The sequence below is a fragment of the Taudactylus pleione genome, unplaced genomic scaffold (assembly GCF_031769625.1).
Source record: "Taudactylus pleione unplaced genomic scaffold, aTauple2 ptg000086l, whole genome shotgun sequence".
Lineage (NCBI taxonomy): Eukaryota > Metazoa > Chordata > Amphibia > Anura > Myobatrachidae > Taudactylus > Taudactylus pleione.
The window spans coordinates 23466283-23482916 of NW_028284488.1; the positions used below are offsets into that span (position 1 = coordinate 23466283).

The 16634-nt window shown below is 41.4% G+C and overlaps 1 protein-coding gene across 1 annotated transcript in view; it reads left to right on the forward strand.

Annotated features, from left to right (window-relative positions):
• Positions 1-4136: 4136 nt before the first annotated feature.
• ELAPOR2 (endosome-lysosome associated apoptosis and autophagy regulator family member 2) overlaps positions 4137-16634 on the forward strand; it is a 133607-nt gene continuing 121109 nt past the window's right edge. Inside the window, exon 1 of the mRNA XM_088468793.1 lies at positions 4137-4371. Within this exon, the coding sequence (XP_088324919.1) occupies positions 4282-4371 (90 nt within the window). The 5' untranslated portion in view covers positions 4137-4281. The remainder of the gene's footprint in view (positions 4372-16634) is intronic.

The following is a 16634-nucleotide window of genomic DNA, read 5'->3' on the forward strand; positions in this document are numbered from 1 at the left end:
GGAAATGACAAGTGGGTCATATATACCAGACCACCCTCTCTGGGTTTCAAGTGTAAAATTTGATGACCGAAGCTAGTTAACCCCTTTACAACTACAGCTTCTTATTCAAAATGACAAAATATGGTGCCTGTGCCCACTTTACTGCCCTATTCATGCCAAAATCCTTGTTGGTCAAGTGAAATGGCAAGTGGGTTATATGTACCAGACCACCCTCTGTGGGTTTCAAGTGTAACATTTGATGACCGAAGCTAGTTAACCCCTGCACAACTACAGCTTCTTATTCAAAATGACAAAATCTGGTGCCTGTGCCCACTTTACTGCCCTATTCATGCCAAAATCCTTGTTGGTCAAGTGAAATGGCAAGTGGGTTATATGTACCAGACCACCCTCTGTGGGTTTGAAGTGTAACATTTGATGACCGAAGCTAGTTAACCCCTGCACAACTACAGCTTCTTATTCAAAATGAGATAATCTGGTGCCTGTGCCACTTTACTGCCCTATTCATGCCAAAATCCTTGTTGGTCAAGTGAAATGGCAAGTGGGTCATATGTACCAGACCACCCTCTGTGGGTTTCAAGTGTAACATTTGATGACCGAAGCTAGTTAACCCCTGCACAACTACAGCTTCTTATTCAAAATGACAAAATATGGTGCCTGTGCCCACTTTACTGCCCTATTCATGCCAAAATCCTTGTTGGTCAAGGCAAATGACAAGTGGGTCATATGTACCTGACCACCCTCTGTGGGTTTCAAGTGTAACATTTGATGACCGAAGCTAGTTAACCCCTGCACAACTACAGCTTCTTATTCAAAATGACAAAATATGGTGCCTGTACCCACTTTACTGCCCTATTCATGCCAAAATCCTTGTTGGTCAAGTGAAATGGCAAGTGGGTTATATGTACCAGACCACCCTCTGTGGGTTTCAAGTGTAACATTTGATGCCCGAAGCTAGTTAACCCCTGCACAACTACAGCTTCTTATTCAAAATGACAAAATCTGGTGCCTGTGCCCACTTTACTGCCCTATTCATGCCAAAATCCTTGTGGTCAAGTGAAATGGCAAGTGGGTTATATGTACCAGACCACCCTCTGTGGGTTTTAAGTGTAACATTTGATGACCGAAGCTAGTTAACCCCTGCACAACTACAGCTTCTTATTCAAAATGAGATAATCTGGTGCCTGTGCCCGCTTTACTGCCCTATTCATGCCAAAATCCTTGTTGGTCAAGGGAAATGACAAGTGGGTCATATATACCAGACCACCCTCTCTGGGTTTCAAGTGTAAAATTTGATGACCGAAGCTAGTTAACCCCTTTACAACTACAGCTTCTTATTCAAAATGACAAAATATGGTGCCTGTGCCCACTTTACTGCCCTATTCATGCCAAAATCCTTGTTGGTCAAGTGAAATGGCAAGTGGGTTATATGTACCAGACCACCCTCTGTGGGTTTCAAGTGTAACATTTGATGACCGAAGCTAGTTAACCCCTGCACAACTACAGCTTCTTATTCAAAATGACAAAATCTGGTGCCTGTGCCCACTTTACTGCCCTATTCATGCCAAAATCCTTGTTGGTCAAGTGAAATGGCAAGTGGGTTATATGTACCAGACCACCCTCTGTGGGTTTGAAGTGTAACATTTGATGACCGAAGCTAGTTAACCCCTGCACAACTACAGCTTCTTATTCAAAATGAGATAATCTGGTGCCTGTGCCACTTTACTGCCCTATTCATGCCAAAATCCTTGTTGGTCAAGTGAAATGGCAAGTGGGTCATATGTACCAGACCACCCTCTGTGGGTTTCAAGTGTAACATTTGATGACCGAAGCTAGTTAACCCCTGCACAACTACAGCTTCTTATTCAAAATGACAAAATATGGTGCCTGTGCCCACTTTACTGCCCTATTCATGCCAAAATCCTTGTTGGTCAAGGCAAATGACAAGTGGGTCATATGTACCTGACCACCCTCTGTGGGTTTCAAGTGTAACATTTGATGACCGAAGCTAGTTAACCCCTGCACAACTACAGCTTCTTATTCAAAATGACAAAATATGGTGCCTGTACCCACTTTACTGCCCTATTCATGCCAAAATCCTTGTTGGTCAAGTGAAATGGCAAGTGGGTTATATGTACCAGACCACCCTCTGTGGGTTTCAAGTGTAACATTTGATGACCGAAGCTAGTTAACCCCTGCACAACTACAGCTTCTTATTCAAAATGACAAAATCTGGTGCCTGTGCCCACTTTACTGCCCTATTCATGCCAAAATCCTTGTTGGTCAAGTGAAATGGCAAGTGGGTTATATGTACCAGACCACCCTCTGTGGGTTTTAAGTGTAACATTTGATGACCGAAGCTAGTTAACCCCTGCACAACCACAGCTTCTTATTCAAAATGAGAAAATATGGTGCCTGTGCCCACTTTACTGCTCTATTCATGCCAAAATCCTTGTTGGTCAAGTGAAATGGCAAGTGGGTCATATGTACCTGACCACCCTCTGTGGGTTTCAAGTGTAACATTTGTTGACCGAAGCTAGTTAACCCCTGCACAACTACAGCTTCTTATTCAAAATGACAAAATATGGTGCCTGTGCCCGCTTTACTGCCCTATTCATGCCAAAATCCTTGTTGGTCAAGGCAAATGACAAGTGGGTCATATGTACCTGACCACCCTCTGTGGGTTTCAAGTGTAACATTTGATGACCGAAGCTAGTTAACCCCTGCACAACTACAGCTTCTTATTCAAAATGACAAAATATGGTGCCTGTACCCACTTTACTGCCCTATTCATGCCAAAATCCTTGTTGGTCAAGTGAAATGGCAAGTGGGTTATATGTACCAGACCACCCTCTGTGGGTTTCAAGTGTAACATTTGATGACCGAAGCTAGTTAACCCCTGCACAACTACAGCTTCTTATTCAAAATGACAAAATCTGGTGCCTGTGCCCACTTTACTGCCCTATTCATGCCAAAATCCTTGTTGGTCAAGTGAAATGGCAAGTGGGTTATATGTACCAGACCACCCTCTGTGGGTTTTAAGTGTAACATTTGATGACCGAAGCTAGTTAACCCCTGCACAACCACAGCTTCTTATTCAAAATGAGAAAATATGGTGCCTGTGCCCACTTTACTGCTCTATTCATGCCAAAATCCTTGTTGGTCAAGTGAAATGGCAAGTGGGTCATATGTACCTGACCACCCTCTGTGGGTTTCAAGTGTAACATTTGTTGACCGAAGCTAGTTAACCCCTGCACAACTACAGCTTCTTATTCAAAATGACAAAATATGGTGCCTGTGCCCGCTTTACTGCCCTATTCATGCCAAAATCCTTTGTTGGTCAAGTGAAATGGCAAGTGGGTCATATGTACCAGACCACCCTCTGTGGGTTTCAAGTGTAACATTTGATGCCCGAAGCTAGTTAACCCCTGCACAACTACAGCTTCTTATTCAAAATGACAAAATCTGGTGCCTGTGCCCACTTTACTGCCCTATTCATGCCAAAATCCTTTGTTGGTCAAGTGAAATAGCAAGTGGGTCATATGTACCAGACCACCCTCTGTGGGTTTCAAGTGTAACATTTGATGACCGAAGCTAGTTAACCCCTGCACAACTACAGCTTCTTATTCAAAATGACAAAATCTGGTGCCTGTGCCCACTTTACTGCCCTATTCATGCCAAAATCCTTATTGTGCCAGGAAAATAATAATTGTAAACTGTGTGAGGGACATAATTCTTTGTTTACATAGTATTCGTTTAGTGATCTAACTTTATTCAAATGTTTTAATGTAACATTTTCTGAATAAGAAGCTGGAGCTTGAATAAGAAGTGAATAAGAAATGATTAAGAAGTGAATAAGAAATGAATAAGAAGCTGGCCGAATAAGAAGCCAACTTCAGCCTCTTATTTTTTTATGGGTTGCAGTTTTGCTAATTTCATTTTCTTCCTTTGCTGAAATCAATGACTGGAGCTGCTTCTATCACTCCAGCACTTGCTTGCAGTACTGTCAACACCCAAGCACTGCCCTGCACAGCCCATTTCTCTCCACCCACCCTTTTGTCCCCCCCTCCACCTTGTCATGATGTCACTGGCCGGCTTTGTCGCTGTTCCATTAGCACTGTGAGCAGGTGAAGTCTGAAGAGCGATGAAATAGAGGGAGCATCCTCCTCATCCTCCACACAACAGCAACTGGCATACAGCATAATACACCACATACAGCATAATTCTGTATACAATATACAGCATCTGCTCCTTGCATTCAGTCAGTGATCAGGAGGATTCAAGATGGGCTTGTTCTGCTGGACTGGATGCCTCGCCGTCTGCCTACAGTTGCTCCTAGGAACAGCTCTGAGCAATCTACCTACTTGTTATGAGGTGAGGCTAGGATTTGTCTAAGCCTATTAAATGGGATGTGTGTAGCTCACATTTTGCATTAGAGGGAACGCTAAACCATAATTGTTTTGACAAATTCATCTTAGTGCATTGGGAATATTGCCTATAGGGGTTGCCTGTGATAACACTGCTGCTCAGTAAGGCAGGGTACACTATGTAGCAGAGAAACCAAATTCACAGAGCGAAGACCCATTACCTAATAGTTATTTGTGATTTTGGGTTAACCATTGCGTTTCTGTGACAAAGAAATGTACGGGGCTGTCAGAGCACGCAACGCACTGGGCTGTGCCCCTGATAAGCCTGGTAGTACTGTCCCTTTAAATAGTAGGACTGTACGTTACAGTATCATGACCAGATGTTATCATGGATAATACTATTTTGCTTTCTGAATTGGATAGTAAACGTTCATTTTCATATAAACATCGCATTATAATACAGGTTTCCCCAAAACGTCAAGCAGTGCTATTAATGTATGAGATAGTACAGTATAAAATAATGGCCAAATGTGATGGATATTGATCAGTTCTTGCACTGCGAGAACATAGCACAGTTTCCTGTCTGAAACATGACCCCTATCAAATCCTATAGCATTCTTTAATATCTGCCTAGTAGCAGCGCTTGGGAGAATAATCTGCCTTTACACTATAATATCTCAACACTGCTGGATGCACAAAGGAAGCTAGGCTTCCTGCTCTCATTATATAAGCCAAGCTAAGGTGGAATACTAGAGAAGTGTCAGGGCTGGTAATGTTAAAGGCACTTTAACCTCATTTGCTTGTAATGATAATGTAGCCAGGTCACTAAGGGTTACCCTGTTTTCCTTTCAGAAATGATAAATCATAGTATATTGACTTGTGTGTGCAGACAGGGCTTGTGTTTATAGACAAATGAGAGCCATAGTACAGTGCTTCAAGACAGTCTTATCTAAATTGACTCTGCTTCCCCCACCTTCCCTTCAGCAGGCTTCTTATAAAGTTGACAATGTAACCTGCAACTCCAGCTTGTCAGGAGTCATTTCTTAAATACAGAGGTGACGGCATGAGGGTGCAATTTGCCAGAAAGTGTGTGGACTTGTTAGTAAATCTTTATATTAATGGAATTTATTTGTGTCAGTAAACTGGACATGTTAGTAGAATGTGCAGATGTCAGTAAGAGTATGTGTCATATTAGTAACTCCCTACAGTAATTGACTATGCTATATGAACATAACATGAACAAATGTTATGAAAAAAAGGCTGCTGTATGTTATGCATCAGCACTGTGTGCATATAGTAAGTCAGTAAAATGTGTTCTCTATGTTTTGTGAATGTAGAATGGGTGAGTGATATGTCTGTAAATTGAGTATGTGAAGTGTTACCCTACTAATCAATACAGGCACACACATCACAGTATTCTAGGCAGTATAGACACACATATAACCCTCTTTACCACACCACCACACCACACAATATTTACATATATTATACACATACAGCTGAGGAATAGATTACAAAAAGGTTTCTTGCAGCTTTGTATTTGGCCCAATATCTCATTGTGCATGGCCCAGAAATTACTGTGGTGCCTGCTATATCATTTTTGTAAATGTTGGTAAACTTGTTTGAAAGATGACTGATTGAGCAATTGTTTGCCATTGTGCAGTGATCGAATTGCGATTACAGACACACAGAGGATCCCATCTCAAAGTGAGTGACAGGTAGTCAGCGTTTGGGGGTGATAATGAGGGGTGGTCAGAAAAACACAGACGTGTCTGACCGTTTAAACGCCGTTACATGGGCGTGTATAAATAAGCCACTACGATCTCTTACGCAGCATAAGAGCCCTCTGCATGGCAGGAGAGTTGGCGAGTCTGCAGCTGGTCAGACAAGATGGCTGCTTGATATATGCATCGATGTTACCGATATTTTCGCAGGTAAGCGATGCCCTGTGCAGGTAAGAAGGCAGCAGTGGGCATCCCTATGCTAGGGTGATCTTTTGAACCGTTAGCATATATTCACAGCTGCTTTCCGTACGAAATTGCATCTGCGATCACATTAGCGTCCATCTCTGAATCAGGCCCCCAGCCTATATTTTTATGGTGGACTGCATGTTCCTCCCTGATTCGGCAACGTAGGCTGTAATGTAGTGCAGAATCTTCCCTAGCCAGCTTCATATATGTACAATACAATAATGCTAGATAGTAGATGCATAACTTAATAAAACAAGGTAAAACCTAAATTCAGCTTGCATGACTTAGGGGCTGATGTAGAGTTAGGGCTAATTTTGCGTAGAATTTCCAGCCGAGCATAGGCCCTGATTCAGACCCACTCGCGAGCGGCTGTTCGCTCGCAAGTGGGTCGATGGTCTGGACTGCGCATGCGCACGACGGAGGGAGCTCCGTCGTGCGCATGTGCGAGACGCGACGAGCGAAGGACTTTCCTTCGCTCGTAGTGTCTGATCAAAGGGGGCGTGCTGTCGATGTTGATTGACAGCACGCCCCCTTTGGTGGGCGTGCCGGGGGCGTGCCTGCCAGACGGAGGCGTTCCCAAGGGAACGCCTACCGTCAGAAGCCGGCCCCACTGACATCACTAGTGATGTCAGTGGGAGTGATTTTGGCTCTGATAGAGCCAAAATCACTCCTGGCCTTGCGGTTGAGAAACTCAGGCTTCTGCTCGCAGTGGCGATGGTCAAGACCATCGCGACCATCATCCTGCACGCTCGTATATGCTGTGGGTGGTGACCCACAGCTATACGAGCGTCCAAGAGGACGCTCCATATTTATGGAGGTGGGCCCTGATTCAGAGCGAGCGCTCTTGTCAGAGCGTCCGGCTCTGAATCAGGGCCATAGTACAGTATGTTACACTGCAATGTGTGCAAATGCAAATATTCTGCATGCAGGGAGAATTCTGCATACTTTTCAATGCTGTACATTAAGGTCATTTCTATTTTTGCACTGCATTATAGAGTTGGGATAGGCCATGTCCACTCACAACCCTAATCATCTTTTGCATATTATACTTGTGACTCTTGGCACAAAATAGTATTTCCATGGTGTTCATTTTTTTACTGGACGATCTGACAATAATTGCAAACTACTTTGTAAACGTCACAGTCCATGCATTTTTGTTGTGAATCGTATTACGTTTCATACCATTTCAATGTGTTTTGAATGCACAATAAAAATTGCATTCAAAATTCAAAACATTGAATTATATGACACCATTGACCATAATTCTTATATAATATAGTGTGTCTCATTTTTGCAATGGTGCATGCTCAATGTCCTACTGGTAAAATTATGTTTTTCATTCATTCAGTTGGAGTAAGTGTTAAGGCATGTGCAGCCAAGATGCTTAAAACATGCAAGGAACTACATTATATATAAGAGCTACTCCTGACCTACTTGCTTTCTGCTGTCTGCCAGCACTCTCCATGGGGGAGAATAATGATTGTATCACTCACTGACCAAGCACGGCCTTTGCCCATCATGAACATTGTACAAGCAGGGACAACGATGAATGACAGCAATTTAAAATGATATTGATGGTCTCCCATGGCACCCAGGACCGCGTGGAAGATCTGTTGGACCCTGTTGTGAATACTAGAGGCCTCTTAACGTGTTGCACTGCCTGCTGAAGCCCGTACCCCTGACAGTCACATGCCCAGGTACTTCGTACCTGCAGAATAGCTTCACAACCCCCCACCCCCTAAGGCACCCTTGTTTTCACCCGGTACCTGCAAAGTGAGAGGAGATATTTACCCCACCACATGGCAGGAACAATCCTGCATATTTCATTATGGTGCAGGTACTAAACCAATAACAGATTTTCTTGATAAGCATAAGAGGAAATAAAATTCTTTGTAATTCCTTATTGCAACAAAAGTATTATTTTCTCATTATCTTTTATTTCAGGGTTGCATAGTATTGCATATAAAGTGCTAATCCATTTTTATTTATAGTCTTTCCATAATCAATTTATGCATAATTAACACATTCATCATAGCACTGTAACTGGCTTCTATTTGATGTCTACTTTGTGTCTAGCATCCCGTTTACATTAGGCATACCTGCATGTTTCCATAAAGCAGGGATGGGGAACCTCAGGCCCAGGGGCCGTACAAGGCCCCCGGAATCATTTGGTCTGGCCCTCTGAGCTTTTTTTTGCTAGCTTCATCTGGATAGCAGGGTGCCTATAATGGCACCCTGCAGCCAGAATCTATGCAGCAGTGCCGCCTGGAGCGTCCTTAGTACGCTTCAGACAGTCACACCGCTGCCCTTACAGGTCCCCGAAGCATCCTCAGGATGCTCCAGGCATTGCTGTAATCACTGGCGATTGTGGCCCCGCCCAGTGTGACGTCACATAGAGGGGGCGTGGCCTGCACTTGGCCCGCAAATAATGTTATATATATATATATATATCAAAATGGCCCCCGGCAGAAAAAAAGGTTCCCCACCCCTGCCATAAAGAGTCAGAGTTGTTAAATCTCTCAATAGTTGAGTAGATCCCAGCAAGGTTTGGGTGGATAATGGCCAATACTTATTTTAATAATGTTGTGAGGCATGTAACGGGTGACTGTTATACACATGGTAAGGCCAAATAAGGGCATATCCCAGGTGATGCAATATTTCATACTTTAAGTTTTAAATCTAAGTAAAATCAATCACAGTTTTGCATATGTACTTATCTATTTGTAGTAGTGTAAATAGTCAGTACTCGATAGTTACATTATTCAGATGAATAGTCTCCTGAGGATTACCTTTTTAAATTCTGTTTATTCAAATGTTTTTAGAAGTAACTGTATTTACTTTTTAGTTATAATTTATGCACTTTACTAATTATCCTCAGCTCTCTTGTAGACCTTAGTTATATCATTTTTGTAGAACTTCCTCTCCTTCTAATCTGCCCCCTGGCCATTATCTGAAGTCAGATCCACGATTGGATGATTGCACTGTGTTTTCGTAGCATAAAATGATGACCTCCCATGTCTCTCCTGAATGCAATGCTCCTGTCAAACATTATGGAAGAGTAACAGACAGTTAACAGGGGAGATGAGGGATGAAATTAAAAAACATTCTATAAAAACAATCCTCCCCCATAATCAAGCGTGTGGTGTCTATTATTTTTTTAAAAAAACCCTTAATTTCGGGGAAAAGTGAATATTACCAGTAGCTATCACCGAGTATTGTTATTGGCAAGTATGGGAAAGGTAGTAATCATATATTTAACAAAGAAAATTACAGTAATAGTACCACCACTGTCCTGCAATCATCACCACCATCTCAGGATGGTAATAGTGGAAACTAATAAATAAAGAAATGCGGTATTGCTAAATAAAGTATTTTTCTTCTCCATTAAAAAAAATAAATATTTTTTTCTACTATTTACAAATGTATTTATTTAAAATTTAAATATATTTATTTATTTTTATTGAATCATGGGCTTTCTACTGTTGGCAAGTATCGCAGAGGAGCTGGCCCCTCAAAAAATAGCTGTGAAAATTTATATGTTTTTAGAAGTAACTGTATTTACTTTTTAGTTATAATTTATGCACTTTACTAATTATCCTCAGCTCTCTTGTAGACCTTAGTTATATCATTTTTGTAGAACTTCCTCTCCTTCTAATCTGCCCCCTGGCCATTATCTGAAGTCAGATCCACGATTGGATGATTGCACTGTGTTTTCGTAGCATAAAATGATGACCTCGCATGTCTCTCCTGAATGCAATGCTCCTGTCAAACATTATGGAAGAGTAACAGACAGTTAACAGGGGAGATGAGGGATGAAATTAAAAAACATCCTATAAAAACAATCCTCCCCCATAATCAAGCGTGTGGTGTCTATTATTTTTTTTAAAAAACCCTTAATTTCGGGGAAAAGTGAATATTACCAGTAGCTATCACCGAGTATTGTTATTGGCAAGTATGGGAAAGGTAGTAATCATATATTTAACAAAGAAAATTACAGTAATAGTACCACCACTGTCCTGCAATCATCATCACCATCTCAGGATGGTAATAGTGGAAACTAATAAATAAAGAAATGCGGTATTGCTAAATAAAGTATTTTTCTTCTCCATTAAAAAAAATAAATATTTTTTTCTACTATTTACAAATGTATTTATTTAAAATTTAAATATATTTATTTATTTTTATTGAATCATGGGCTTTCTACTGTTGGCAAGTATCGCAGAGGAGCTGGCCCCTCAAAAAATAGCTGTGAAAATTTGTATTTGCATGCCATTTTGATAAATGGGTCGCTGCTGTATGTTCTTACATCTCTACTTCACATAGTCTGACTCGGGGGGGTAAATTTAGTAAACGTTGGTTTTGCATCGGTTTTAAAACCAATGGAAACCGACGGCTATAGACGGCGTGTTTGTGTTTAAAAGGTTTGTATTTACTATCCTTAGGTTTTCAGTGTCATTTGAAAAACGATGGCAATGTTGGTCGGTTTTGTCATCGGTTTTGATATTTCTGATGAAAACAAAACCAACCAAAAATAGACCACAAACAGACCAACACTTCCTGGTGGTTTTCTATAGGGTAAAACATGCAACTTCTACTTCACAAATCCCTTATAAACCTGCCCCCACCTGAACAAGAATTGCTACATGGTGAGGGAGTAGTTTGGTGGTTGGAGGTAGTAGGTGAGAGGTGATTTGTTAGAGAAGCTTGGTGAGTGTTACTGCGATGGATTTCTAAAGGAGTAGTCTTGTCATTTTCTGTGTAGTCTTGTCTGAGTCTAAAGTTTGTCTTATTTTTTTGTCTGGTGTAATTTTTTTGTGTTCATTCTAGCACCCTGCACCTGTCACCACCCTTGCAATTCCTCATTCCTGTCTGGGGTATCGCTCTCTGCTCTGGTGCTTCTAGCACACTCTGGTCTGTATCTCAGCAGTTTGTTGCATCAGTGTGCTAGAAGCACCAGAGCAGAGAGTGACGCCCCAGGCAGGAAAGAGGAAAGCACGGGTTGTGACAGGTGCAGGGTGTTAGAATGAACACTAGCTGCCAGTGTTTATTTGTGTGTGAATATGGTGTGTTTGTGATGAGTGTAGTGTTAGTGTGTAAGTTTTAGTTTTCAGTGTTTGTCTTGTCTGTCTTCTTTGTGTTATTTGTTATTCGTTTAGAATTAGATAGAGTGGGAGAGGGAAAGGAGCAGAGAGGACCCACCCACATAAACCCTGAGGACCTATCCTCACTTTGTGAATGGAAACGATAATGTCCAATTATTTGCTGACATTAAGTTTACATTTCAACATACATACCATTAAAATGTTTGTTTATTGGTTCTGTGAAAAAAAAATGTTAACACGACAAACAACATATTTTGTAAAGTTACACCAAATGTGTAATACTGGTTTTGTGCTATGTTTCACACAATATGTTGCAACAGGCAGATGTAAGCCTATTTCGACAAATATTTTAATTGTATTTTTTATTTTTGAACAATTGCCAGTGTATAGTAGATATCAATGAAGCACCTATCCTTTATGAGGTAACAACACTATATTTTTAGTTTTCCAATAACGAAAAACAAATGAAACTCATACTTGCCTGTCAGTTGGTAGTTATTATTTGGGTGGGTTTGCTGTCAGTTTGTGGCCAGTTTTTGGACAGTTTGCAAACTGATGCTTAGTAAATCTCCGGTATCTCTGTAAAATAATGAATAGTTGGTCCAGTGTCCTAAAGTGTTTTAAAGTCTAGCATTTTGTCTATTTACCATTGGTTTTGCATTTAGTAAATGGCTGATTGCAAAACCGACAGAAAATCACCCAAAAAATTTAAGTCGATGCTTAGTAAATCTACTCCTAAATATGAAACCTTTAAAGTTATTTTGAGTAAATGCATTACTCACAAATCCTGTTAATCCGGTTCAGGAAAATGATTTATTCTGAATGTAATATTTTTAGTGACAAAAATGGACTGACTTGTAAACCACATGGGGGACTGCTTTTACTTGTCTGCAACAAGTATGTAACAATGCAGTGTAAAATGTGTAATGTAATACTATATCCCCCAAGTGTTTGTACACTTTATATGCTGAATTACAAGCATATTTTTTCATTTTGGTCAGTTCATGTGATTTTTTTTTCTAGTAATCTTTTCATTTTGGGAAGAAATAGCGAAATAATTAAGTAAAAGAACAGGTTATGTGTGAAGGACATGATGAGGTTAAGTTTAGGTTTAGGTATCGGGGAGGGGGTGTTAGGTTTAGGGTGCGGAGAGGGGGTGGTTAGGTTTAGGCAGTACGGGGGGAGGTTAGGGTTAGGCACCAAGGAGGGTTGGTTAGGGTAGGGGTTAGAAAAATACTTACTGTTACTTCCTTTGGGTGTTGGGATTCTGGCTATCGGGATGTCGCTGTCGGTAATTTTACCAGCGGCTTCCCAATAGCCAACGTCCCTCTCCCAGCAGTGATGACCACAGCACCTTGGCCTTCTCCCAGTTCCAGACTTACTTTACTTGACCGCAATGGCTGCAGTCTGCACAGCGACCCGACTCGAGGTACACGCTGTTCTCAGCTCAGGCTGGCAGGCTGCGTCCCGGTGCATGCCACCCCAGTGCTAACCACTAGCTGCCACCCAGGTGAACCGTCCCCGCAAACAGTTGCTGTCTGCTCACAGTTTGCTGCTGCCAGGCCCGATCTGAGCTGTCAGCTGAGCTCCGATCGTGGACGCTGCGCAGCAGCAATAACAGAGTCTATGCCCACCCGGCAGCAGGTGTCCCTGCTGTGCCTTCCCCAAACCTCCGATGGCCTAGGCGGGCCTGGATGCCCCTAGGTATTCCAAATGCCCTAGGCATTTGCTTACTTTGCCTATACCTAGGGCCGGCTCTGGATTTGAGCCATCGGACAATTTTGGCCAGACGCTGCTGGTCACGATCATTAAGCACCCATGGTCAGCCACTGCACTGCCCACGGTGGGTAGTAATGCCTTCCATGAGGTACTCCTGGTACACATGTGACACCATAGATCGGGTAATGTTGACTGTCCGCACAACTTCGGAATTGGAAAGTCCTATCAGGCACTTAATATCGTGACCCGTTTGAACTCTGATAATTCATGTCGCCTTGCCATGAGCAGCCTAGCTGGTGTTCAGACTAACTCATAAGATATCAGATTACAACTGATGCAGGTCTGGGCATTTCCAAGACTTCACAGTACGGTGATGCCACCTACTATTACCTTTACATACTGCTATCCTATCACTTTTAGCACATCAGTGTACTGTATATAAGGTTCATGGAATAACTAGTTTTACCCATAAGCTCTTACTATTGTTTAGTTAAATTTATAAGTCTAAAGAAAAAACTAAAAAAAAACTTAAAGGAACATTCAACTAATAAAAGTATTTGTTTTTATTTGAGTCACCCCATCCTGCTCTCGTACGTACAGGGTTTCACTTTGATAACCTCTTAAAACATATTTATAGTTTGCATACCTTCCAACATGACCCCTACCATAGGCAAACGCAGGGGGGGTTTCCAGTTGCCTGGAAACCCCCCTCCCCAGCCCACACCATGACCACAATAGAAATAGTAATATAGAATTTTACTAGTGCTGCATGTGCTTCTCAGTATCACAAATTAAATAATTAACACCAGCCTGTGGATCTTTTAACATACATCTGTGCATCAACTAGGAGATCTGGAAAACATGATCTGTTAGGGGTGCACTGCTATAGACCATCAATATGGTTAATTATTAATACCATATAATAATACACTATCCAGTGCATGACGAGACCAATATGTACATATATATGCCCAGGGTAGTGCTGGGTTCTTCTGCTGCTCCCCCAGACTCCCGGACTTGCTCCAATGCTCTGGAATGGAGCCTACATCTGAAATAAAAACATTCAGCTCATATACAATGGCTTACTGTGATCACTGGTCCTGTATATGCTGGAATTATCATGACACGCTATACACTATGTATGACACATATTAAAGCTGGTTAAGTGCTAATTATGCCCTCTTCATGGACTGGGCACACTCGCTCTAAAGTCAAGCATTTGGAAACCCCCCTCTAGAAATCCTGCGTTTGCCACTGCCTACCTCCTGGTACAAAATTCTTTGCTTTTGGACTTCCCACTTATATTTGCAGTCACCTGTTACAAAAACACACTTCTTATCAATTAATTAGTTCAACATAGATGACTGCATCCATACATTAAGAAGGAAGACCAGGAACAGAGCACTTTGGAAAGGGTGTTTTTGATGAGGCTGAGTTTGCAATTTTGAAACCTATTGATATACATAAGGTGCCTACACACTAGACGATATTTTACACGATTCGCCCGACTTCGACGCATTGGAACGACAAATCGTGTAAAATATGTCCAAATCGTGTCAACTCATGATCACGATGCCAATGTGCGTACCCGCTGGTCATACATCGCATCTTCAGATCTTGCCCGCTGCAGGCAAGATTTGCCAATCTCATACACATGTTGTGCAATAGATAGATTTTGTGCACAATAGATCTTAAGTCAGACTGAACACTTTTTAGCACCATATTGTGTCCTGGAGAGCCTGGGAGCTGCCGGGGAGAGTTCAAGGGATATCGGATATTGCATTGTGAGCACATCGCCTAGTGTGTAGGCACCTTACGTTACATTTCTGTTGTGAACTTGAGTTGCGGCTCTCTCCCAGGAGAGAGCCGCATAACAATCCAGCACAGCTGCCAGGAATAAGCATGACCAATTGCTCTTGACCACACTGGTCATAGGTGTATGCGTGATTGCAGGTAATCTTTTCTCTCAGGAAACTTAATTTGTACATTCTAATACAGCGATTTAATTAAAAGTTGAATTAAAAGTTTCTCTGGTTAAAAAATGGTTTCCCACCCTCCCTTTATCTTTATTTCAATATCCCTCCTCTGGAAACCTCTTTCTCTGTGTTAGGGCCCTCTACAAAGGAGGACCTGATCTGTAGAACTTGGCATCATTGAGCATAATATTAGGCTTGCCCCTCCTTTGGTATACTTACTTTCCATCGGTTTATCAAAGCAGCAGATTATCAACGACTTTGATCAATAGTTTTAAAAAGGCAACAGGAATTTATACTCAATAAGACTCATATAGCATTTATTCCTGTTGCCATTTTAAAACTGTCGATGACCGGTGGCTTTGCAAAGCGACCATTAGTATATATATCTCCTTGTATCATTCCATCATTTAAGCCTGCCAATATAATTGCATTTGAAAGTCCTGGCAAGGTAAGTCTTGCCTCTAGAACCAGCAGTTGTGGGCAGCCAAAAGTATACATGAAATACCAAATTAATTAAAACTTTATTCCACTGTGTTAATGATGATGAGTGTGATAATGACTTTTACAACATTTTGCTGTCTGAGATAGTAATATTAATGGAGGCCTTCCTTCTCCTTTCATAGGCATGCCATGCCATTGTAGGTGGTCTGACCACATTCCCCCTTAATAACTGAGGGTTTAAATATTACCCTATGGAACCTATTTATATGTAGTAAGTATGCCAAAGCTCATCAATGTATTACTACAATCTAAAGTTTGTACTGTATTTTATTTTTTTAAGTTATCATTCCATTACCATATCAAATCTTCTAAATAAAACAATGATGGTGTTGGCTAAAGCAACCAATCTTTTACTTGCTATCTATGGATATGGTGGTGTGAATAAATCCCTAGCGCAGAATATATTGCAACCTATATATAGTGGTACTCTATGTCGAATGGCTGATATAAAAATGGTTGTATTGAGACATATAAAACATGTACATGAAAAAAACTAGTCATAAAACTACAGATAAAAGATATAAAATTGATACAAAAATCCTTAGGAATGTTGAAGCAGCAAACAAATAGAAAAACAAGCAGATGAACACCTTTATTTTGTGTTAATTACTCCTATGGAGCGTCCAATAAGCACTTCCAATATTTCAATAAAGTGCAAATGCAATGTGAAATCGTGGACATAAGTGGAAAGTTCCTACCCAGCATAGGTGTTGGAGCCACAGGTAGTGCATTTATTATGTTCACAGTGGAACCCAACATCTATCACATATACCGGAGGTTATCCTATGGAGCTGCACACCGTAGCTCATCTCTGCCACGACCATGGGTACCCAGCAGCGGTTGTTCCCATGCACTCATTGGCCAGTTTGTTTATACAGATGTGTCCACATACATCTTACTTCCTTGCATGTTAAAAATCTCTTCTAGTTGCGCCATGCCGTCTGCATGCGAAATGCCACGTTACAGTGTCACAGGCGCTGACGCTGTATCGTAACATTTAAC